At 43.3% G+C, this 27009-nt stretch overlaps 1 protein-coding gene across 6 annotated transcripts in view; it reads right to left on the bottom strand.

Annotated features, from left to right (window-relative positions):
• Nucleotides 1–27009, bottom strand: part of GSG1L (GSG1 like) — a 249653-nt gene that overhangs the window by 189818 nt on the left and 32826 nt on the right. For all 6 annotated transcript variants that reach the window (XM_029057523.2, XM_029057526.2, XM_029057527.2 and 3 more), the window contains exon 2: nt 2382–2429. In XM_029057523.2, coding sequence (XP_028913356.1) covers nt 2382–2429 — 48 coding nt within the window. The remainder of the gene's footprint in view (nt 1–2381; nt 2430–27009) is intronic.

Genomic DNA, 27009 nt, shown 5'->3' with positions numbered 1-27009 from the left:
GATATATGTACATAAGTGTTGTGGGGTTGGGGGGTGCAATGAATATCAAATGTCCAAAGATCACTGATCCAAGTGCACAGCCGACACAAGAAGGGAGAGCCAGCCAGGAATAAAAAGAGCTTCATCGGGGAAGACCTCTTGGAGGAGATGTGACCTTAACAATGCTTTGAAGATGGAGAAACGATCTTTACCAAGTGCTGTGAAATCCTTAAAAATGAACTGGGCTTTGGGCATTAGGGAGAGGACCCCAGAGAGCAGGAAGGAAAGGAAACAGGGAGGGGAGACTGGGGAATGGGGATAGGAAAAAGAGGTCATTTCTGTTCATTTCAACATAAAACAATTTTGCATCGCAGTAAAAATCATATACAAATATGTGCTTCTCTCAATACATCCCTCACACACTCTTTATATGACTACAGCTGAATTAGCTAGAACACCTGGAAATCACTCTGTTAGGATTAAGGACTCAAGCCTCAGTAATACCAATGCTCGGAGAATTCACTGGGGAGCAGAAAGGAAAGTAAATGCTCCAAGTCAATCAGCAAGTGAGGGCCACTCCACAAATTAAAACTAACTTTCCTCAATATCCCTCCAATTCTGGGAATTAGAGACTGGCGACTCTCACTTCTGTCCTGAAAATTGGCAGGCTATCATCAGGTCTAGGATCACTAAGTACTTAGGCAACCATAACCTGCTGGGGGAAAGACAACAAGCTTTCTGTAAGAGGAAATCATGCTTTACTAATCTGCTGTGTTCTGTGAAGGGATAAATATGCATGTGGATAGAGGGGACCCAGTGGAAATATATTCAGATTTTCCAAAGGCCTTTAATAAGGTCCCACACCAAAGACTTGGAAAAAAAATGAGAAATCATTAGGTTTGGAGGAAATATTCGTTCATGTAGAAAATAGACTAAGGATAAATGGCCGGTTTTCTTAACGATGAAAGGTAAATAGTGAGTTCAGCCATGGATGTGGGCTAGAACTATTTTGACTAAGAGTCACACACGATGTGGAAAAGGTAAGGAGTTTCTGCTTGATGTGGAGGTGGATGGGCAACCATTGGAGGTTTTTGAGGAGTTGGGGAGATATGGCCTGATTTTTTTTTAGGAAAAAATGATTGAGATAAGTGAAGTACTAATTTGAAAAAGGAGAGATACAGGAGGCGGGAATCAGTCTGCAAAGCACCAAAACACTGGCTTAAGACCCTCAAATTCAATGCATCTACATTTATTTTTCCACCATGAATTCATTTCCAGTTCAGTGTTCCTTGTTGATGCCTTGAGACAGAACCTACGTCACCTATCTCGAGGAAAATGCCTGAAATACTAGATACAGCTAATTCTAACAACCACCGCCCCTAACATTAGCCTGCTTTTCGTCAATACAATTGAGCTTCCAACTGTTCTTGCATTTTTAGACATGACTGTCAAAGACTGAAGTACAAGGGCATCGGTTTCATTGGCGCTTCAGCCACTAGTTTTGCCTCCGCTTTTCCTTTGTTCCCCAAAGGTTTTGGGTCAGGATGGCAGCCCTGACTGGTTCCTAATCTCACCTGGCCTCTCCGCCTCAGCCGTGAAGGGGTGCTCCTGCTCATGAAAGAGCACGTAGGTCCCCAGCCTCACCTGTGAATGGGTTAACAGATAGAGCACAGGCCTGAGAGTCAGAAGGACCTGGGTTCTAATCCCACTCTGCCACTCGTCCACTGTGTGACCTGGGGCAAATCACTTCACTTCGAAGCAGCGTGGCTTAGTGGATAGAGCATGGGCCTGGGAGTCAGAAAGACCTGGATTCTAACCTCAACTCTGCCACATGCCTGCTCTGCGATCTTGGGCAAGTCACTTAACTTCTCTGGGCCTCAGTTACTTCATCTGTAAAATGGGGATTAAGAGTGTGAGCCCCATAGGGGACAGGGAGTGTTTCCAACTTAATTAACTTGTATCTACCCCAGCTTTTAGAGTGTTCAGCAAGTACCATAATTATTATTATTATTATTGTTATTATTACCAAATAAATGCGTGACTGTAGGTTCTTGCTCCTGGCTGGGTCTAGTTCTCTCACTTTCATTCTAGTCTAGGTTCACCCTCCTGGCTGGGTCTAGTTCTTTCACTTTCATTCTAGTCTAGGTCCACCCTCCTCATATAAGGGAAGGTTATCCTGTACGATAAGGGTGCTGCAAACTTTGTTTACATCTTCCGATTCACAGAGTCTCCATGAACATTTTTATAATTGACAGCTTTGAGTAATTTGTGCGCCTTGTGTGATGAAACTGGAATGGAGCGATATGTAGCATGGCAGGGCTCTAGAGAAACTGAACCGAGAATAGCAGACTAAGGAGGAGAAAGAGGAATGTTTTCAGTGACTGGGTTCAGCCAACTCTTACCTTTCTCAGATGCTGGAGCCAGGTCAATAAAACTTCGGCATTTTTCACCTTTGAAAAGAAAAGGATTATTTTCAGATTGGCAAGATACAGTTGAACTACAGACTTTTGCCTCTTCCCATGGTCATTTGCCTCTGATACCAAGAGGATTATGGGGATCGTGCCCACCCAGAGAATAACATGTAGGTCCCCCAGCAAAATGGTCCATTTCCTCTAGTTCTGAAAAGCCATTATTAGAGAGCTCTGCAACTCAATCAAACATTGGCATTTATTGAGCACTTACTGTTTGCAGAGTACTGTACTAAGTGCTTGGGAGAGAGAGTGGATAGACACGTTCTCTGCCCAAAACGAGCTTACGGTCTAGAGGGACTCCCTAGGAGTAGACAAGAACTCCAGGATAAACATGAAATAAACCCACCCATTCAACGTGCCTCTGGAAACAACCGAAGCCTGGTGCAGAGTCCTGCCTACAAGAAGTTTATTATAATCTAGCAGGGGAGATACTTAAACTACAAATAGGGCATAGTGGATACATCACGGGTCTGGGAGTCAGGAGGTCGTGGGTTCTAATCCTCGCTCTGTCTGCTGTGTGACCTTGGGCAAATCACTTCACTGTGCCTCAGTTACCTCATTTGTAAAACTGAGAGTCCCATGTGTGACAGGGACTGTGTCCAACTCGATTTGTGTGAATCCACCCCAGCACTTAGTACAGTACATAGCATTATTATTATTACTAATAACAATAATAATAGAAAACAAGTTATACTTATATAGCTATATACACTACTGTGGGATTGTGAGTTTGTAAGTGCTTAAGATGTGCAGAAATGCTGAAGAGGCAGTAGGAAGACTATCAATTGGGGAAATTATAAATTAATTGGGGAAAATTTCCGAGGGGCTTTGCAGGGCTTTAAATAATAATAATAATATTGGTATTTGTTAAGCGCTTACTATGTGAAGAGCAGTGTTCTAAGCGCTGGGGTAGATACAGGGTCATCAGGTTGTCCCACGTGAGGCTCACAGTTAATCCCCATTTTACAGATGAGGTAACTGAGGCACAGAGAAGTGAAGTGACTTGCCCACAGTCACACACCTGACAAGTGGCGGAGCCGGGATTCGAACCCATGTCCTCTGACTCCGAAGCCCAGGCTCTTTCCACTGAGCCACGCTGGAGAGAGCTGTGATTTGTTGGTTACGAAGGGGAAAGAAGTCCCAGGCAGGGAGAAATATACAATCAAGAGACTGGTGACAGGAGAGATGAGAACGGGGCCCAGTGAGTAGGTGATCTTGAGAGGGATTAAGAGTGCAAGCTGGGGTATAATGGGAGAAGTGATTGGAGAAGTAGGTGGGAGAGAGAGTTGATGGAGAGCCTTAAAAAGCGTCAAGAGTTTCTGCTTCATGAGGAGGGTGATCAGGAAAGAGGCTGAAGGAGTAGGCAAGCAGGGATGAGACAAGTGCCTGGACCAAGCATGGATGGAGAGAAAGGGACAGATAAGAATGCTGTGGTCTGCCGCCTGTTTTTAGATAACTATAGGTCCGGTGGAATCCAAAAATCATCCAAAAAGATATTTCCCTAAGTTTTTTGAAAGCAATAACAAGCATTTTGCAGTTGACTGCAGATCAGATGATGAATTTCTGTGGAATGTAGCTCAGCCTACTTCCACACCCTCATTCCTTACATTACCTCTCTCAGCCAAATACAAGCCTTCCCTTGGAGGCATCACAAATGGCATTAGAAATGACCTAGAGGCCACCCCCCAGGCCTAGCATTACCATATTTGTTCAAAAATTAAGCCACAAAAGCTCCCTGCTGCACAGGTTCCCCTTTGGATAAATGTTTCTTTTCCTGATGTTGATACCCTTAAAGGGATCTGAGTTATAGAAAGCTTCTCACAGAAATGAGAAGTCAACGGACACTCTGAGTGTTCCGTGCCTTTTGCTTTCTGATCTGGGTTTTGACTGAGGTGAAGCAAACAAAATGTATACAGGGCAGTGAGTCCTGTGAGGGACAGGGACTGCGTCTCACCTGACTATTTTGTATCTACCCCAGCCCTTAGGACAGTGCTTGATGAATAGTGAGGACTTAAATATGATCACGATTATTACTATTATTATTAGAGCATTCCAGAAGGCTGCTGCCTCACACAGCAGAGGCCCAGGTGCAATATCAAATTAGTTTTCATAAAGGATTTCCACCACCTCAGTATCCTGCTGAGAGGGCTGGCTGGTCTCAGACCAGAATTTTTTCTAGAAAGGTAATCAGCCTGACTTTGAATGCGCGTAAATAGGTCAACTATTGCTGAGAGTGCGGCTCTACCCATGATCTTTGTAAGTCCAAACTAAATCACGAACATGGGGCATTTTCTCCAAATCACAAGCCTCTCAAGCGATCTTCAAGGGTAGTCGTGGACTGTTGGAGACAGGGGGTTGGACAGTGTCTTGAGCCGGGTCACCTGGACAGCTAAGCCAAAATTCTTCTTGATTTGGCCCCACAGGTGACTGTTGGGAACCTATCTATTCGATGCAGTATTGTATGAGATGTCTGTAGATATCTTCTGCCTGCTTATCAATGACTGGTCTACAAATACCGTGCCTTTTGGCAGTTCCTATGCTGAAATCCACTGGCCCTCAGCTTGTCAGAAGCAAGGAGGTTAATGCACACCTGTAACTCAGGTCAGGATACAGGTCCAAAATGTTAATCCTTGCTCACTTTGATTCACCGAACGGCGGAAGGTAATCACTTGAACCAGGCTTACAGAAGACGTATTACACTTTAAAGCACCATTCAAGTATTTATTGTCAATCCAATCGATAAATATCCCTCTTAAGCACGTTAGTCTTGGGCCAAAAGTCCAAAGGCAGGAGTTGTGACCTATTTTTGTGAGAGTGGGCTATCTGTCAACTCAATTGCTTTTCCCCTTCCTCCCTTGCTCCCAGCCTCTCCTATAAAGCAGGTAAATGCCAGTGTGAAGTCTAGTCCATTTACTATGAAAAAAGGCACAGCACCCAGGACCTGTAATTAAAATCCCTAACTTCCACACTTGAAATAAAGAAAAGTGTTTTATCCTCTATCACCGTAGACTTGTAACCTCCTTCCTGTAGATCATCAGCTCCTTGTGGGCAAGGGATCGGGTCTACTAACTCTATTGTACTTAATTTCCCAAGCACTTGGTAGAGTGGTTAGACACAATAAGCACTCATTAAATAGCACTGATTACCTGATATCCAAATGCTATAGAACCAGAGAGAGCATCAAGTTCACCTAAAAATACTAACTCTTACACACATCCCCTTTTTCCCCTCTTCTTCCTATCTGTAAAATATTTTAGTGTCTCTCTCCTCTGCTGGATTATAAATTTAAATTTATAAGTATATGTTGAGGGCAGGGATCATGTCAATTAACTTTAAGCACCTAGTATGGTGGTCTGTACACTAGAGGGGTTCAATAAATACTACCAATTGAGTTGGCATTATAATGGGGAGAGAGATGAAAATTAATTAAAGATAATGAAAGCACGGAGAACAAGTATAATACTGGGGAAAAAGTAATGGTCTTTATTAAGAGCTTACTATGTGCCGAGCACTGTGCTAAGCAATGAGATAGAGATATGTGGTAATCAGGTCACAGTCCCTGTCCCACATGGGGCTCCCCATCTAAGAGTGTGGGCTAGAGGAAAGAGCACGGGCCTGGGAGTCAGAGGATGTGGATTCTAATTTCGGCTCTGTCACATGTCTGCTGGATCACCTTGGGCAAGCCCTTTCATTTCTCTGTGCCTCAGTTCCCTCATCTGTAAAATGGAGAATAAGACTGCACAGGGACTCTGCACACAGTAAGCGCTCAATAAATACAACTGAATGAATGAATCACCTTGTATCTATCCCAGGACTTAGAACAAATCTCACAAAAATAATTATTTTTATTATTATTAAATAGGCATTTCATCCCCATTTTACAGAATGAAGGACCTGAGGCATATAGAAATGCCAAGTTCACCAAAGTCCTCAGCAGGCAAGTGACAGAGCTTGGACTATAACCCAGATCTCCTGATCCCAGTCCTCTTTCCATGAGGGCTAATTCTGTTGTATTGTATTCTCCCTAGTGCTTAGTATAGTGCTCTGCACATACTAAGCACTCAATAAATAACAATTATGGCATTTGTTAAGCACTTACTATGTTCATTCAATAGTATTTATTGAGCGCTTACTATGTGCAGAGCACTGTACTAAGCGCTTGGAATGTACAAATTGGTAACAGATAGAGACAGTCCCTGCCCTTTGACAGGCTTACAGTCTAATCGGGGGAGACGGACAGACAAGAACAGTGGCAATAAATAGAATCAATATGTGCCAACAACTGTTCCAAGCACTGGGTTAGATACAAGGTAGTCAGGTTGTCCCATGTGGGGCTTACAGTTTTAATCCCCATTTTACAGATGAGGTAACTGAGACACAGAGAAGTTAAGCGGTTTGCCCAAGGCCACAGAGAAGACAGGTGGTGGGGCTGGGATTAGAACCTCTGACTCCCAAGCCCTTGCTCTTTCCACTAAGCCACGCTCCTTCTCTAAATACCATTTAGGTATTCAATGCCTAATAGTAGGTAATCAATAAGCTCCTGGTGGGCAGGGAACAAGTAATAGAAGGAAATCAATAAATGCCATTGATTGATCGATGAGGGTACGCTGCCCCAACAAACATATCAGCACAAGACCACTGAATAAGTAATTGAATGTTCTGCTGAATATATAAATCGAATATGGTGAGTAAAAATACACATATATTTCTGATTTCAAAGCAAAACAAAGAGTCATTTCCCCTCCACCCCAATTGGACAATACTTCAGCGGTTAAATTATTTCATTTTCAGCTTCTGGAGAAGCAGAGACGAAAGTAACTGACCTCCTCCATAACTGTCGGTCCTTTTTGGGCCGCTGCATTGCCTAACTGAACTAAGTCGGGACTTAGAAATACACCCTCCGTGGAACAGCTCTTATATTGAGCTTGTCAGTGGCCTTATCAATATTGTGACAAAAGGAAAACGCTTCTGGCACAGACACTTTGCAGAAATGAGGCTTCCGGGAATAGAACCCAGATACACTCTGAAGGGGTCACATTCATCTATGATCCAACTCACCATGCATGACAGGTTCCTGGAATTTTACTCTGAGGTTTATAGCTTCAGGTCCCATCTGATCAAGAAAGGTAGGTGTGTGTGTGTGTGCGAGTGGATAGGGGTGAGCACGCACCCATGCACGTTCACAGAAAAACAGATTGAAAAAATGAATTCCGGTAGCCTCTTTTAGCTGAAGCTGATTCTGGGTATTTCAAAGGCAGTCATAGCATATTTTGTTTATCATTTTGCACTTTTTTAATCCTCACCAAACCATTACATCAGTCTTGCAATTTCCCGCTTGCCTGCACAGCCAGAGCATCTTAAAGCTTGTTCCCGGGTAAGATTCGGGCAGGCCGGCAACTCCGCTGCCGAGCTCGATGCAGGCTATATTTGGGGATTCTAACTGCTCATCTGGCCCAAGGAGAAAGGCCCCCGAATTCGTCCTCAAGAACTGCATGTATTGAGCACCTGCTGTGTGTGCGGTACTGAGCCGGGTGCCTGGGAACATTCATTAGAAGAAAAAGACTCCAGTAGGTCGTGGTCTCAAGACATTTACTGTCTAATGGAGGAGGAGAATATACAGGAGATAAAAGAACGAAAGAGTAGATCCAATTGAGAAGCTCAAAAATATGTGGTTAAAGAAAGAAGCAGATATTCATGTGAATATTTAGGAGAATTGAGGGCGACTTAGGAGTCTTAGAAATACACCCTCTATGGAACGGCACTTACACTGAGCTTAACAGTGGCTTTAACAATACTTCTGGAACAGACACTGCAGAAATGAGGCTTCTGGGAATAGACCCCAGATATACCTGGAAGGGGCTATATGACCAGGAAAGTGAGGGATTTATCAAGAAATGCCCCTTGAAGGAGGTGGCCTTTCAGGTGGGCTGTGAAGATGGGAAGAGACATCATCTGGCAGTTGGGAGGGAGAAGGGGATTCCATACTGGGAGTAAGGCGTGAGCAAGGGGTACGAGATGGGGGAGTCACGAGCAAGGCTCGGTTAGAAGAGTAGCTGGGAAAGGAGAGAAGAGTGCTAGATGAAGGGTGGAGGAAAAGAGAATAGAGAGGTAAAAGGAAAGCATCAAAAGGAGAGCCTAAGGAGATTTTATTTTAGGCAAACAAAACCCTTTAGCCATTGGAGATTTTGGAGGAGTGATGGGTTCCAAATGCTGCTTTCAGATGAGCCCCTTTACTTAAGACTGTCTAAAAAAAGGAAATTCTTGAGATAAGAAGACAGAAAATAAGCTTAAAATATGAGGAGCGATGTGAGTTGACTTATGAAAGAGATACCATCCCTTTAAATCCGGTTTCCTAAACACTTTCCTATGAATGGACAGCTCATGTGAGTAAATGTTGATATGCACGCCACACTTTTGAAAAGCCACAGAGTAACAAAAAAAACTCTGAAAAAATCATTAACAACCCAGTATATTGTTACAAAATAGAATAAAAGGAAATTAAATTGCTGAATAGAATTTTCTCTGTCAGTGTTTCGCATCTACTGTGTTAGTGGGTGGGCCTTCAATGAGGACAAGGATGAGGGTCCAGGGGAAGGAGGCTGCAGAATGAAGGGTTTGAAAAAGGTGAGAAAGAAAAAGGGTGAATGACATCTCTCAGGCATTCACTTCTGCTGGCTTGCTCGCATTCACTCTCACTTTTAACACTCTTGCTTTCTCACACTTTCAACAAACCCACACGTTTACATATACACAAAAGCACACACATATTTTGCTCTCACAAGAAAATAATTCGCCTTCATACACATTCAGTCACACCCATCTAAACCCTCAGGACACATCCAGATGATCTTCTCCTGCTTCTGCTTTAAAGCATTCCATCAGCTGGTCCCCTCCTATCTTACTTCGCTGATTTCCTACGACAGCCCAGCCTGCTCGCTTCACTCCTCCAACGCCAACCTACTCGCTGCATCTCAATCTTGTTCATCACCACCAGACCCCTTGCCCAAGTCTTCCCTCTGGCCTGGAATTCCCCCGACCTTCATATGACAGAAAACTATTCTTGCTACCTTCAAAGCCTTACTAAAAATCACATCTCCAAGAGGCCTTCCCCAAATAAACCCTCATTTCCCCTACTCTTTTTCCCTTCTGTGTTGTTTACGCACTTGGATCTGTACCCTTGAAGCACTTGATATTCACCACCCCCCTCAGCCCCACATCACTTATGAACTTATCCACAATTTATTTTACTGTCCGTCTAAACCTTTAGACTGTGAGCTCTGTCATATGAAGGTCGGTGGACAGAAAATGTATCTACTCTGTTCTATTGTAATCTCCCAAGCCCCTTAATGCACATAGTAAGCACTCAAAAAATACTACTGATTGATTAAATACTGGCCCAGTGCTCCCCAGCAGCATGAGAGAGGAGCACCATCCACATTTCTTTTGCTCTCCTGCAGTCTTCTCTTGCTGTTATCCTACCCTGGACTGAGCCCGCCTGGGTTCAGCTCAACCCGGCCCACAAACTCGGTTCCTTTAGAGCCCACAGGCTGAGCACTACCCATGCACATCTCTCTTCTTTAGGATCCCACCAGGTCCCTACTATCCAAATAAAGGTATAGAAAGAAAATCACATTGAAAGCAGAAGTCACGTGGTCTCAGTGGTCCTAATTTTCACCACCAACCCATTTCCGTTTTTTCCCCAGGGGCTACAATAGAGGATTCTAAAACTATTAGTGGCAACTACTGTCTTCCCTCTTCTCCCTTCTCATTCAGCCCCAGATATCTGTCCTAATAGAAGGATAAAACAAAGCCAAACATCTAAATCACTTTCCCTATCTCACTGTTCTCTGGCATTACCCTAATGGTGGGCAGGCAAGCTAAGAAAGTTTTAGATTATCATCAAAAAGCATCTGAACAGTACAGATCAAAAAATCGGGCTTTTAAAGGTCGTTTTAGGGCGAGGTACCATTCACCCAACAAACCCGCCATATGTAGAAGAGAAGCAGTGAAGTGCAACCAGAAGCACTGAAGGAGAGTGTGTGTGTGTGTTTTGACCTTTCTTTGCTGGTCTACATGAGCTTCTCTTTAAGCGTTTGGGAGAATGTGTACTACAAGTGCAAAAACTGTCTTAAGCTCCTGGATGCAAGGTGGAAGGAATAGTACTTATTAAGCGCCTACTGTGCACAAAACATTCTATTAAACCCTGGGAAAAACACACACGTTAGAATTAGGCACAATTCCTGGCTTCCAAGGGGCTCACTATCTGAAGCTAAAACAGGCATAGAGGACTTGCAACAGATACATAAGGAAAAATGAAACAATAAAACGGAGAGGGGAGGGGGAAGGTGAGGACAAAGAAACACAAAAAAACAAAAGTAAGAGAGAAATCCAGCACTGTGGCTAGAGGGGTGGAGTTTCAGGCTCCCCGAGGCTCCGAGTCACAACAGTCACAGTTTCAGCCACCATCACCATCCTAACATCCTAAATATGTGGAGGCCACATCCTGCCACGCTCAAGACCTTCCTGCCCTATTGGCCCAGAAAGGCACTTTATGTCATGCTGGTTTAAAAATACAACTAAAGAACTTGGGGGGAAAAAAAGCATCAGTGGAATTGATCATGTTCAGAGAAGGAGGCCACAGCCCAGGTTATGCTAGAGATGGCACTTCCCAACTACCTCCAGACTCTGCGCAGAGTGAAATGCCCAGGGCAAACTGTGGCTTTCTACTGATTTCATTAGAAGAGCAGAAAACATTTTAAAATAAAGTTACCTCCGGCATTCTGGCTGTACCCTATTTTAGAGAAGAGAAAATAAACTATTGAACTCTATTTCTCTCCCGAAATAATCTTTTGAATGTGGCGTAGCTCTGGACTCCAAGGTATCTGGATGGAGTACTAGTTCGTGAGGCTCTTCTGGAACACTCAAAGTACTATGAAAAACCAATACGGAGTCGCATCCTTCGACAAGCCAATATATATCAATATATGTATATAAATCTGTGTGTGTATGGAACACACACACATGCAAACCCCCATCAAAACCCTCAAGTTAACACTGTTAATTGGTTTTTAAAATATAGCATAGCTTCCACAGGTATAGTTTCCCATAGGGGTTCTAGCCTCCCTGATTCCATACTTGCAATTTTAGAGTTATCCTTGGCTCCCATTCTGTCTCCAATTCCTGCCAGTTCTCCTTAAATGACACAAAGTATATTAATGTGTTTCCAAGATCCAAAAACATGATCAGAATTATATAAATATATTTTAGTGATAAAAAAACACAGCAGTTGCATGATCAGATAGCAATTTAAATGTCCCCAAAATGAAAGATTTTTAGAATTTTAGGCACACGTGAACCCTCTATTCAAGTCAATAGAAATTTTTCAGAGGAAAGTCCTTAGCTCTGTAGGGTTATCAAAAGGTAAGCGAGCACAGAGCCCTTAAAATTCAGTGAATAAAGCAATCAGTGGTATGTACTGAGCACTTAACTGTGTGCAGAGCACTGTGTTACGCACTTGGGAGAGTACAATAATAGAACTGATATGTACAGTCACTGACTTCAAGAAGTTTACCATCTATTTGGGAAGATAAACATTAAAATAAAGTGGAGGTAGGGAAAGGATCAGAGTATATACTAGAGCTGTGAGGGTGAGGTATCAAATTGCTTAGAGAACAAGTGCAAAGGCAACACAAACAGGAGTGGAAATAGAATGAGGAGATTAGAGATTAGTCAGAGAATACTGGAAAAGACTTAAAAAAGAACATTTTAATGGGGATGGCTGTATATGTAGCTATATTCTTTTTTTGTTGAAGTAGCACCTACTTCATAAAGAACATTGAACTAAGCACGGGGAAAAATTACACAGGTGAAAATTAGACATGGTCCCGTCTATCTCAAGAGGTTCATAGATGATAGTAGAAATCCAGGAACAATAAACGAGAGGACAATGAAAACTACAATAAGGGAGATAGGGCATTGTGCCTAGAAGAGCAGTTTCTGTTTCCTCACCGTTAACCTTCTGTGAAAGGGATGCTAGTAATTGTGAACTTTATCCACTGTGTGGGTATGATGGAAAAAGAATAATCAACAGTCACGTCCACAATGTTCACACAAAGATTATCCTTTCCTGTGCTGTTGCCTTTGTTACTTGAAACCCCTGCCCCAGTTTCCATTTCAGCCTCTAAGAATTGAGATCATCCTGAAGCCTCCGCTTACAGAAAGCCACCCCATCCTTATTCATTTAATCATATTTATTGAGCACTTACTATATGCAGAGGACTGTACTAAATGTTTCGGAGAGTACGATATAACAACAGACACATTCCCTGCCCACAATGAGCTTACAGTCTAGAGGAGGAGACAGGCATTAATGAAAATAAATTGCAGATACTGCACATAATGCTGTGGGTCTGGCTGCGGGATGAATAAAAGGGCAAGTCAGGGCGACGCAGAAGGGAGAGGGAAAAGAGGAAAAGGAGGGCTTAGTTAGGGAAGGCCTCTTGGAGGAGATGTGCCTCCAATAAGCGTGGCTCAGTGGAAAAAGCCCGGGCTTGGGAGTCAGAAGTCATGGGTTCAAATCCCGGCTCAGCCACTTGTCAGCTGTGTGACTTTGGACAAGTCACTTAACTTCTCTGTGCCTCAGTTACCTCATCTGTAAAATAGGGATTAAGACTGTGAGCCCCATGTGGGACAACCTGATCACCTTGTATCCTCTCCAGTGCTTAGAACAGTGCTTTGCACATGGTAAGTGCTTAACAAATGTCATCACTCATTCATTCAATAAGTCTTTGGAGGGAGGGCATTTCAGGACAGAGGCAGGATGTGGGGAAGGGGTCAGCGGCGAGACAGATGAGATAGAGATACGGTGAAAAGGTTAGCATTAGAGGAGCAAAGTGAGCAGGCTGGGTTATAGTAGGAGAGTAGTGAGGTGAGATAGGAGGGGGCGAGGTGATTGAGTGCTCTGAAGCCAATGGTGAGGAGTTTTTGTTTGAAGTGGAGGTCGATGGACGACCACTGGAGTTTCTTGAGGAAACTAATACATATTAGGCTGCTCTATCTGCTGTTTTTGTCATTCCAATAGTCTATGGCCAGGTCATTTCACCTGAGGTAAGACTTCACTTAGATTTATACTATTTGAACTATTTGTTCTAGCCTCCCTGCTTAGAGAGCTTCAATTTCAAATCATCGTAACCGTATTTCTGTTTCATTTTGTTTTGTTTCTTAATGGTATTTGTTAAGTACTTACTATGTTCCAGGCATTGTACTAAGAGCAGGGGTAGACACAAACTAATCCAGTTGGACATAGGCTCATAGTCCTAATTCCCATTTTATAGATGAGGGAACTGAAACACAGAGAAGTGAAGTGACTTGCTAAAGGTCACAAAGCTGACAAGATCCTTCTGAGTACCAGGCTCGTATTCTAACCATTAGACCACACTTTGAAAAAATCACTTACTTTAAAAAAGGGTCACCATCTCAGTATTACTAGACAGACTCTGTTTCTTATATATTCCAAATCCAACTCTTGCCATCAGTGTTAAAACACTGCTCATAAGTGACACTGATGCAATTATTTATGAAGCTACATTGTACTGTCTGAGTTTAGTCCAGGTCTTACAGCCATTTAGAAGATTAAACACAGTTATTGCTATGTAAGCCCCCAATTTGGTCTCAAAGTTCTTACCAAACTGATTTCACTCTCTCAGTAACCCCAAGAACATCCTGGCTTTTTTTATTAGGATTCCTACTTCATTAATGGCCTTAGGAAGCATAATTCAGTGACAGGTTTCAGGTCTGGATGGTCAAGGAAAATCTTTAGATATATGTATTAGTAGGAAATAGCACCATCATGCCGTCAGACAAGACTAGCTGTACAGTGGAAGGAGCTAGAAGAATTGAAGCCTTAAATGTTTCCAATAGATACTGCTTTAAATTGCTTTACTTAGCCCGAGCAAAATGATCAATATTCTTTCTAATGCAAAGGTGTGTGGAAGGGACGGGGGCGAAGAAATGAAGCCTATTCATAGCTGCTCCACCCATTCCCTTTTTGGCATTTGTGATGGTGATGGAGGCATTGGCAAATATTTCCTGGAATTCTCTGTAGGGCTTTTCCAGGTCGACTGACAGGGCAGCAGATGGCACATACTTATCTTCTGATGATATTTTGATTTATTTATCCCTTGCAGATGGTACCATGGCCTGGGATCCTGGCAGAGGCCCAAAATTCTGGTCCAATTTCTTGGGGGAAGCAGGCACATTTCTGCTAGAAGCAAAAATACCAGGAGCCTGATCCTGATTTTGCATCTCTCTCCATTTTTTAGTAATTAGGCCTTATGCCTTACTCCATCCCCTTATCTTTATTTTCCTTAGTCATTCCTCTCAATCTTTCCATTTACTATTCACCTAGTCTCCATAAACTTAACCTAACACAGTTCCAATAAACTTTCTGAAGCAAGTGACTGGTAGAGAGGTAATTGGATAGTCTCAACTTTTTCTACTTTCCTCCTGTATTGAATTTCTCTAGCTAAATGTCTCATCTCTCAGGGTTGCACCTGGAGAGTTTCCAGTACTCTACCAGTCTCGACTACAGGACGGAAAGTCAAGCAAAGGCATTTCCATTCCATTCCTAGCTTGGGCCAGTGGCTAGCGAGAGGAAGGCAATCTGCTACAAGTCAAAATTCACCTGTCGAGAGAGTCGAGGGCGGAGACTCAAGTTTACTGGGCGGAAACAGGCAAGGGTAAACCACCTCCATATTTTTACCGAGAATACTCTATAATAATGTTGGTATTTGTTAAGTGCTTACTATGTGCAGAGCATTGTTCTAAGCGCTGGATAATAATGTTGGTATTTGTTAAGCGCTTACTACGTTCTAAGCGCTGGAGTAAATACAGTGTAATCAGGTTGTCCCACATGAGGCTCACAGTCTTCATCCCCATTTTACAGATGAGGTAACTGAGGCCCAAAGAAGTTAAGTGACTTGCCCAAAGTCACACAGCTGGTAAGCGGTGGAGCTGGGATTCGAACCCATGACCTCGGACTCCCAAGCCCGGGCTCTTTCCCCTGAGCCACGTTGTACTCTATGGATCCACTATCAGAACGATTGCAGATGGAGATGGGACATTCTGGGAGAGATGTGTCAATGACGTCGCTATGGGTCGGAGACCACTCGACAGCACAGGAGAAGACAAGGGTCTCCCTCTCAGAACCACGGATGGCAAAAACCAAAACCATTACTGTAGTGGGATAGGCATCCCAGAAGAAAATTCCGTGAGATGAGAGGTCATTCCCCCACCACCACATTTCTCCCCTGCCACGGCCCATTTGGGTTCAGCTCAGTCCCCAGGCATGTGGTCAGCCTTCAATCACCCTCGACCAGAAGAATCCAAGGGAAACCAAGCTGAATCTGGAGATAATTCAAATCTACTCTAAAATGGTTCCCAAAGGTGCAGGAATAGGGCTGAATGGGGTGGCCGGCAGGGAATGATAAGTGGCTGCAAGTCTCAGTGACTTTCCTTCCATTCCAGAGCCCCTTCTTCCCTCAAAATCTTCTGAAAGCATAATGACAGGTGCCCTGGAGGAAGTGAAGAAGGGAGGACTTGGTTGGGGGAGACCAGTAAGAAGGGGTTTTTTTCCTTATGGCATTTGGGAAGTGCTCACTATGTGCCAGACACTATACCAAATGCTGGGGTAGGTACAAGCTAATCAGGTTGGACACAGTCCATGTCGCACATGGGGCTCACAGTCCTTAATGCCCGTTTTACAGATGAGAGAGCTGAGGCAAGAAGAAGTCAAGTGACTTGTCCAACATCACACAGCAGACAAGTGGTGGAAGAGCTCACCTCCTCCAGGAGGCCTTCCCAGACTGAGCCGTCCCTTTCCCTCTGCCCCTCCTCCCCTCCCCATTCCCCCTCCTCCCTCCCTCTGCTCTACCCCCTTCCCCTCCCCACAGCACTTGTATATATTTGTATATATTATTTATTACTCTATTTTATTAATGATGTGTATATAGCTGTGATTCCATTGATGCATTTTGATGGTATTGATGCCTGACTACTTGTTTTGTTTTGCTGTCTCCCCCCATTTAGACTGTGAGCCCATTGTTGGGCAGGGATTGTCTCTGTTGCCAAATTGTACATTCCAAGAGCTTAGTACAGTGCTCTGCACACAGTAAGTGCTCAATAAATACGACTGAATGAATGAATGGAAGCTGGGATTACAGGACCTGGGCCCATGTTCTACCCACTAGGCAATATTGCTTCTCATGATTGCTTCAATAACCCAAACAGAAGGTGATGGTATCAATTCATGACATATTACAGAGAAATAAAAACTGGTAGGATTTAATGATGGGCACATTGAGGGAGGAAGATGGAAAAAAGGAGTTTTTCTTTCTATTGGTTCTTGACCTTTATGTTAATTGTTTTATTTCATCGCTCCTTATGTGTGTCTCCAGTACCCTCTCCCAGTTATACTCTTCAATTAAGTCTCTTGAGGGTCAAGGATTGCATCTAATTCTCCCCGTGCATTTTTTCCCATCACTCAGTACCATGCTCTGCACATTGTAAATGCTTAATACCATTATGACTATTGCCATTAAAGCTAATAATTATGATGGTATTTGCTAAGCGCTTCTTATATGCCACGCACATCGAGGTTGCAACCTCCTGGGTTAGGAAGGATTCTGGTTGTTGACAGGGGTGTAAATTTAGGAAGGAGAAAAGGTTTAGGAGGAAGATGAGGAGTTTAGTTTGAGGCAATTCTGACTGTAAACCTATCCCGCAGAGCAGTGCATGAGAGAGTGAAATGTGTAGGGGAGGTTGTCAGGTGTCCAGATTCTAGTCAAAGTTCTATGACTGACCTGCTATGTGATCTTGGTTAAATCACTAATCTCTGTTTTTCAGATGAAGAAACCAAGGCAAGAGATTGTGAGGCCCGTTTGCGATAGGGACAGTGTCTGATCTGCTTATCGTTTTTTCAGCTTGTAGCACAATCTTTTGCTTAATACCATATTTTTAATTATTGATAGACAATATTACTTTCCCCCTTAAAAACCTCCAAAGTTCCTCAAAACACTTCCCTTGACAGCTTCAAAACTTTGAGCTAGTCTTTCAGAGGATATTTTCTGGCTGACCAGTCCTTCCATTCCTTCAGTCTCCCTTAATTTATTCAATTTATTTTTTTTAATCTATACTTCCCTATTATTAACAACTGAATACTTGTTTTCTTATGTGTGCTTATCTCATTAACTGTAAACTTTCCAAGGGCAGGGGCCGAGGTTAAAACTTCCATATATTCCTTATATGCCTAGGACAGTGCTTTTTCAGTAGCAGATGCTCCAAAATATTGTGATTAATGAAAACCACCTATTGTTTTTTCAGCTCCAGCCCTGACCTCTCCCCCTCTCTGCAGTCTCGCCCCTCTTTCTGCCGTCATCACGTCTCCACTTGGACATCCTGACACCACCTCAAACTAAAAATGTCCAAAACAGAACTACTCATCTTCTCATCCAAACACTGTCCTCCCCTGCCTCATCACCGTAGGCTATACCACTATCCTCCCTGTCTCACAAGCCCATAACCTTGGCATTACCCTCGACATCTCATTCAACCCACACATTCATCTGTCACCAAATCCTGTTGGTTTTACTTCCCAGCATCGTTAAAATCCACACTTTCCACTCCCTCCAAACTGCTACTAAGCTGATCCAAGCACTTGACTACTACTCCTAATATCCCACCTCAACTACTGCATCGGCCTCCTCGCTCCCTCCCTGCCTCCTGTCTCTCCCCACTCCAGTCCATACTTTGCTCTGCTGTCCGATATATATAAAATTCAGTCTACGTTTCCCCATTTCTCAAGAATATCCAGGGGTGCACATCTATCGCCACATGAAACAGAAACTCCTTACCATCGGATTTAAAGCACTCAATCAACTGGTCCCTCTCCCACCTTACCTCACTGATTTTCCACTAATGCCCCACCCACTCGCTTCACTCCTTTAATGCCTCTGTACCTCCATCTCATCTATCTCACCACTGACCCAAGTCCTCCCTCTGGCCTGGAACTCCCTCCCCATTCATATACGACAAGTCAACACTCTCTGCACCTTCAAAGCGTATTAAAGTCACATCTCATCCAAGAGACTTTTCCCAACTAAGCCGTCATCTCCTCTACTCCCTCTCCCTTCTGTGTCCCCCTTGAACACTTAATTTTATTCACCCCATGCTCACTCCTCAGCACTTATGTACGTATTCGTAATTTATTTTAATGTCTGTCTCCCGCTCTAGATTGTAAGCTCCTGATGGGCAGGTAACGTGTCTATCAACTCTGTAGTATTGTACTCTCCCGACCAGCTAATACAGTGTTCTGCATACAATAAGGGCTAAATAAATATCACTGATTGATTTTGTGTTAATGACACATAGGGTACTACCAACACATTCCCATTTTGATGGGTTGAAAACAAATGTGCTGAAAACAAAGCGCTGTACACAAACCTATGGATTTAATAATTGTTTTTCCAACTAATTTTGCTTTGTCCTATGCATCTTCAGCCTGAGTATGCAGCTAATTTTAAAGTGACCAAAAGCCTGGGTATGGGGTATAAGGTGGCAAGCATGATTTTTCCCATAAATCACATTTATTTCAGCCAAGAAATCATTTCTACAGGACCAACTAAACACATAACAAAAATAATCAGTCTCACTTATGCTACAATTGCTAAACTCATATCCATTAACCAAAATTAACAAGTCACTCAAATTAATAACTCTCAAGTAGACCTGTGTTTTGCTTTTCCATTTGAGGAGATTTAAGCAAAGAAAAACTAAGTGACTTGTTCCAAGTCACAGAGCAAGTCCAAGGCAAAACTGAGAAGAGGACTCATACTGCTAACAACCAAGTTTGCCAATATCAATCAATGCTATTTACTGAGTACTTTGTGCAGAGACTGTACTAATCATTTGAGAGAGTAGGACCGAAATAGCAGACATGACTCTGGCCCTCAGGAAATTTATAATTGGATGAAGGACTCAGACACTGAAATAATGCACAGAGGAAGCGCAAAGGAATGTTCATAAATGGTACTGCTTGGGTTCACGCGGAGGAAGGTTTGGGGAGAAGGGTATCGGGTGCTTCGGTGACTCAGGAGTGCTGAAATGGCAATAAGGGTCAAAATATGGTGGGGAGATGAGAGATTAACAAGGGAAAGCCTCCTGAAGGAGATGTAATTTCACAAGAGCCTTGACGATAAGTATAGCAAAGGTCTACCAGATATGAAGGGAAAGGGAAATCCGTGGAGAAGGAAGGGTGTGAGGAGGAGGTCGGCGGATGGGAAAGATGACACTAAGGCCCAAAGAGTAGGTTAATTTGAGAGGAATGAAGTGACTAGTTCATTGAGTCTGAGAGCCTCTTCCAAGTTGCCTAAACTTCAAAGCGGTTTGCCTCAGGTCTCTTCATCTGTGAGGGACTTAACATTTACTCATAGTTGGGATTTGCCTTCATCTCAAGATTACCCAACATCTAATATTTGGCTCATTCATTCATTTATTCCTTCAATCATATTTATTGAGTACCTACTGTGTACAAAACACTGTATTAAGTGCTTGGGAGAGTACAGTATAACAACAGACATATTCCCTGCCCAAAATAAGCTCACCATCTGGGGGGGGTATACATAAGGTCAAGGGTTCTAATCCTGGCTCCGCCGCCAGTCAGCTGTGTGACCCTGGGCAAGTCACTTAACTTCTCTGTGCCTCAATTACCTCATCTGTCAAATGGGGATTAAAACTGTGAACCTCACGAGGGACAACCTGATCACCTTGTATCCCCCAGCGCTTAGAACAGTGCTTTGCACATAGTAAGCACTTAACAAATACCACAATTATAATTAATATTCATAAATTAATAAATTATAGATATATACAAATGTGCTTTTGGGATGGGAGGGAGGATGAATGAAGGGAGTAAGTCAGGACAACGCAGAAGGGAGTGGGAGGAGAGGAGGCCTTAGGGATGGCTTCTTGGAGATGTGCCTTCAATAAGGCTTTGAAGTGAGGGAGAGCAATTATCTAGCTGATACGAGGAGGTAACCCCTCTCAGAATCGCACCTAGAAAGTTGCCAGTACTCTACCAGTCACGGCTACAGAAGGGAGAGTCATGCAGAGGCATACTCATTCCATTCCTAGCTTGGGCAGTGGGTACGGAGTAGAAGGCAATCTGCTACAAGTCAAAATTCACCTGTGCTGGGCAGCAGCAGCATGGGAGAGTCAAGGGTGGAGACTCAAGCTTACTGCATGGAAAAAGGCAATGGTAAACCACCTCCATATTTTTTACCAAGAAAACACTACGAATACAGTATGGAATATTTGCAGATGGAGATGGGGTATTCTGGGAAAGATGTGTCCATGGCATCGCTAGGGGACAGAGATGGCTCAACAGCATAAGACGAGACAATGAGGAGGGAGGGTGTTCCAGGTCAGAGGTAGGATGTGGGCAGGAGGTCGGGGGCGAGATACATGAGATCGAGGTACACTAAGAAGGTTAGTATTAGAGGAACGAAGTGTGCAGGCTAGGTCGTAGTAAGAGAATAGCGAGTTGAGGTAGGAGGGGGCAAGGCGACTAAGTGCTTTAAAGCCAATGGCTAGGAGTTTTTGTTTGATGTGGAGGTGCATGGGCAACCACTGGAGGCTCATCATTTGCTTACTGTTTTTCCCTCCACAAGTATCAGTCTACTCATAAGTATCTAAATGATGGCACAAGGCAGATGTTTCCAGTTTTTAGTTTCCTTTCCATACTGGTGAAAAGAAAAAAAAAATTAGTATGCATGAACTGAAGCTTGAAAAACACCAATAACTCTTGGAGGACTACCAGATTGCTAACTTTCCTACGAATGCTCATGGTTTGTCAATTCCGGGATTTTTTTTTTTTGACAATTGTTTACTCCATGGGAGGTAATATTGTTCCTCTCTCTGAGTTTACATTCTCTTCAAAGCAACACACTCATTACCTTTAGCTCGTTGTACACCATGGAGTCTTGGGACTCCAAGCTCCAGAACAATCAGTCAGAAAAGGGGTTCTTTACCACGGTCTCAGCTCTGCATTGCAACGAGGGCAGAGAGGGACAATGCTAGGAAGGTAAAGGTGTTTAACTCCATGATAGAGAAGAAAGAGAGGTTCGGTGGTGGTCCGATGATCTGTTACACTCATCGGATGCCAGAGACAAAAAGAGTAGTCCAAAGTTATAAATTCCTAAGGAAGTTGGGAAAATGGGCTGTCCTTCCAAGCTTGAATCATGTCCTTATAGTAAATAAGTTCATAACACTAATAACAATGGCATGTTCATAACCATTCATAAGTTACTGGAGTTGCCTGAAATTAGGTTGAGGCTCAGGGTGCTGGGAAGTGAACCAGAGAAGGCTTGTTGGAGGAGGTGGGATTTTAAAGGGCTTGGAATGTAAGGAGGGCTGTGATCTGTTTGATTTGCGAGGGGTGAGAGTACTGACCCAGAGTAACTGGGTGGGCAAGGGGATAATGGCGGCAGAGGTGAAAGTGAGGGACAGCTAGCCCCTTGCCCCTTGGCTTGGGAGAAAAAAACCAATCATTCAATCATATTTATTGAGCACTTGTAGAGTAAGTTGAGGAGTAGTGAGTAAAAACAGCAGATGGGAAAGGTGGAGCCAGTTGATGGAAGGCCTTCAAACCGATAGTGCAGAGCTTTTGTTTCATGCTGAGAAACACGGGAGGCTGACCGTGGGTATTGAGGAAAGGAGACACATGGGCAATGCAGCACTTCAAAGTGAAATGCCCAACGACAAGGGCAGCCCTCTCTCTCTCCTAGCCCTCTCTCTCACAGAGAAAAAGACTCATCCTGCTGGACCAGGCGAAAGAGGCAGCCATGCAATCCAGAGCTCTCCCTCCAAAGGGGCTCCAATGTAGTGGGGGGGGGGGGTCACCTGAAAAGTGAGGCGGCCTCCTCGGTCCCCACCTGCCATTACTGAGCCCCTTCCTGCTTGCATAGGGCAGCTTCCACATCTAGATTGTTGAGGAAGTTGTGATAGTTAAGACCAAAGATGTTCCTTCATGGAGTGGAAAGGAGCTTAAGGATTACTCCCTCTCAGGAGGAACAGTTATTGTTTTGTTGAATGGCTTGTGTCAAATTTCCCTCACTGCTTCTTTCCCTGGGTGTCCTTTCTCCCCTCACCTTTTAGCCTGTGAGCCCCTTGTGAACTAAAGACAGAAGATGGGACGTTCTGAAGAGTCTGAAGAAGAAGAAGATTATTGCACTTGACCCCAGAGCCTAGAAGAGTGCAAGCACTCAATCCTAAGGTACCCCAGAAATGGGCCTTACTGCTTACCTGGGGAATGTCTAGGGAGTTGGCTAAGCCATAATGCTCTCATATATTCTTACTAAGATAAAATTTTTAAAAGTAAAAATGCCTTTATACAAATCCCTGAAAGTGAATTTACCACTCATTATTTTTTTTCAACCAACGCGCTCAAAATTAAATTACTCAACTCTCATATACACTCAGTTCTGCCAGAACAAGTGCTTTTAGTATGGGTTTTGGCTAGAATGTGGCTGAGGAATTAGGGAGCGTTCTTCTGAAATCATGTTCTTGAAGCCACTTCTGCTCATGTATGTGGCAGGGGTGCAGGGGAGAATTACCTTGCAAGTATTCCATTAATATGAAGTTTCACATTATTGAAGAACTGGGTGCCTCCAGATTGGCTTTATAAAGATCTCTTGCTTCTCCTTTTTGCTACCCAGCTCTTGGTCATTTAACACTCCCTACAACCTACATCAGTAAGCAAGAAAAGGAAAGGAAAGGATGAGAAACTTAAATTAGTCCTATTTTTCACTATTAGTAATTCATTTCATGGGTGGAGGAGGTTGAAATTAATGGCTATTATTAGGTTGGAAATTATCTGTGGATTTCAATGTATCCCATTTTCTCTCTCTCTCCCACTAAAATGCTTAGCTTTTGAGCTGACAACAATTTTTCTGGGACAAGAAAGGGAAGCAGAGCTAGGCTGGCTCATCCCTTTGTAGGAACTGCCATCCCAAGTAGTAGTAATGTTGTCATTTACAATATGTCAGGTCCTAAGACACAAAAGCAAGGGACTCTATAAACTAATGTCACATTCAGTAAATACAATAAAGAACAAACGTGTGCAAGTATAGATTTCACTTGATCATCTTCAAGAATGGAATTTTAATCTTCTAGATAAACCTACCACCCAGTTGAGAGGTGCTAAAAACATGTGACCCTCTCCAAGGAGATTTATCATTCCCCCAAACCCCTTACCCCCCTCCCCTTGGAGCCATTCCTTTGGTCACCTCAAAGCTTTGGAACCTAGGAACAGAATTCACCCTTCTCAATCTCTGGCAGGGGGTTGAGAATTTGGCACCTCTCACTGCTTAGGATAGAGAGACAGACGGGTATATCCCTGGTCAACCTGGGCTCTTTCCTTAACTCAGTCATCAGAAATCAGCTTGCCACAGCCAAAGCTAGAGGAGTAATCCTGGTATCGCCTTCCAAATGTTTGACTGGAAGGGATTAGAGCTTTTTCTGCTGAGCCATAAATCACTTTAAAGGAGGTTTACTATGACAACTGCATCCCAGAGTTACAATCTCAGGAGCCAGGCCTAACCAGCAAAGTAAAACTTAAGGTCATCAAATGATTTCCTTTTGGGGCTCCAGAACATGGGCAACAAGTTCATTTCATATGAATGATTTATTATTTTTTCTCATCACATCTTAACTTTTTAGCTCTTCTGTTTTTTTTAAATCTGAGGTTGCAGGTGTTAATATCATCTATTAATCACCCATAAAAATTACCATGGGCCCCTGTGTCCCAAAACTGACCAACATTCAACAGAAGTCCTTAATGTATCTCTCCGCCCATTTGGCAAATGAAAAGAATCCCTGTGGCCTTAGACTGTTCAGGGAACTTCAAGTGGACCTGTAATATTGGAAGCCTTGTTGATGTTGGAAAACTCTGCCAGGCTTTCTTTCTCTGTGGTCGTGAAGTGACACTGACTTATTTCTGTCTTCACGATTTATCACTGTATCTCTTATTTATTGTCTCCCTAAATTTGTTGATGTGAACATCATCTTTTAGACAGTGAGGTCCTGAGGGTCAGGGCCAAGAGAGCTTCTCTGAACAGTGCCCTGCTCAGGGCTTCATAGAAGCCCTAAACTGGGACGGATAAATACGAGTAGCATCTGGATTTCTAACCTATTCCAAAGGGAGGTGCCCAAGATCTCCATGGAAGAAAAAGGAAAGAAGAGCAGCAGCATCTCTGACTCAGAAATATTTGGAAGCGCATCCTGGAGAGGAGAAAGAGAAAGGGGAGAAAGTGGCAGACAGAGAGGGGGAAGACTAAGTGATAGGAGAGCCTTCTATTGCCCACCCATAAGTAGAGTCTGGCGGCTTCATCTGGAAAATGGGGACTGAGACTGTGAGCCCCACGGGGGACTGGGATTGTGTCCAACCCGCTTTGCTTGTATCTACCCCAGCTCTTAGTACAGTGACGGGCACATAGTAAGTGCTTAACAAAAACCATTATTATTATAGTTATTATTACTCCAGTTACTAACCAGCCCTCCCGCTCCACTACCTTCACTCTGGCCAAGATGGTTCCGTCCGGCTGGAAGTCATTCTAGAAATCATGAATCCTCAGAATCCCCCAGTGATGTAAAACTCAATCATTTCTTCATAAATCAAGGAGCCAGAACTATCAACTCACTTTCTGACCTCTGTTAATGTTGGATCAAGAATATATTTTAAAGACTCTCAAATGCTCCCAGCACTGGAAACTCTGAATCTCGCTACTGCCGACTTTCCGACGCATTGCATTTATATGTGACTTGTTAAAAGATGGATTATTTATTTTTGCCTCTGCCAGAGTTTCAGAGTTATGTAGGGCCAGTGTCAGGAATAATTGAGAAAGATGGGGGTGTATATCCCAATAGAAGAAATAATTCTTTGGCAACTAATATCCACCAGAAGTCAAGAAATCATAATCTATAGCTTTCACTGGTGAGTTCTGCTGCAAAATCCATGCTATTTTACTAACCTGAGATTGTCCCTGACAAGAAGTCTGAATAATATCCTATTTCTAATGCACTGGCCTGCTGAGCAACACCCCAAGGCCTTTAAGCAGTGATGGCATTAAGTCCCTTCAAACCCTGATTGCTAAAATAACCCAGGACAGGTTTTAGAGATTTTAGAGTCCACTTTGCTCTTTTACAAGGCTAGCATTGCAGGGATCGCTGAGGAAACCATTTGAAGGATTAAAAAAAAAAAAAATCAGGAGGACTGTTCTCTGAAGAAAATGGTGGCTTATAAACAGTGACCTAACTAGGTTTCAAATGTTTTTTCCTGTGTGTCTACACTTTCACCCTCCCTAAAAGTCCAACCCACACCTCAGCACAGCAGAAGGGTGCAACAGCCAGATGGAGGGGAATGCTTGCTGTAAAGGTTTCTGACTGAAGAATTACTCAGAGCATCTCTCAAGTGGACAGGTTTAGTAGGGATGCTGAAAACAGCTGGTGAACTCGGGCAGTGAAGATTTCACTAGCTTCCCAGGGCAGCCTGTTGCCCAGCACAGCAGCGGTCCTAAGGAGCGGCCACTGAGGCTGTCGATAAATTCACGTGTGCCCTTCACTGCACCCACTGCCCAGCAGAAATCCAGCTGGTGGGAATGAGAAAACAATTCCTTCCTCTGCACAGGTTCTCGGTCCCAAAGCCTTTCTGCCTGGACCTAGTCTCGTCTGTCAGTGGAAGACTCCATCATATTGAACCCTGTGTAAAAAGGGAGCTGAAGCTGGAAGTCCTTTGATAAAAACCCCTAAAGACTTCCTGCTTTCGCACTACTTGAAGAATCTTTTGGGATTAACTTTGGCCTCCCTTGCTAGGTGTTCTTCAAAGCCCATTTTGACCCATCCAATTTCTCATTTGCTTCCACTGCCAAAAGGATGAGTTTTTTCACCTGGTGACCTCTTTTTCCCTGACAAGTAACCGTCAGAGTCTTTGTTTAGTCCTCTATTTTTTTGGTCTTGCAGCACACAATTTTCTTGGCCTCTAAGATTTTGCTTTCTAACAGCCTCCAGCTTTTATTAACTCACCTGTCATTTTTGAGCTGCTTCTTTCAATTTCTTCTTAAGATCTATTTTCCAACAATTTAATTTCCTAAAATTAAATATTCCTAAATAGATTTGGTAGGGGGCAAGAAGTGCTCTCTCTTTTCCCGCTACCCCAGGTAAAATGGTTACATTTTATCAAGTTAATTCCGAGTCAGCTACCTCCTGGTGCGTTTACTTTCTCCCGGACTTCCCCTGCATTTAAATGACATATTTCCCCTGATTCTTCATGTCTGAGTTTCTTGAAATTTGCCTTACATTTACAAATAAATATTCAGAAGTACTAAAAATGAGAGTATTCAATAACACTGAATACTTCTCCTTCTAAGACAGTATTACTTGTCTTAGATTACAAACTCTAAAAGGCGGGGGCGGGGGGGGGGGGGGGATGGGCTGAACGTTTAATCCACTG

This window comes from Ornithorhynchus anatinus, chromosome 2 (genome assembly GCF_004115215.2).
Source record: "Ornithorhynchus anatinus isolate Pmale09 chromosome 2, mOrnAna1.pri.v4, whole genome shotgun sequence".
Classification (NCBI taxonomy): Eukaryota; Metazoa; Chordata; class Mammalia; order Monotremata; family Ornithorhynchidae; genus Ornithorhynchus; species Ornithorhynchus anatinus.
This window is presented reverse-complemented; position numbering and strand designations above follow the sequence as displayed.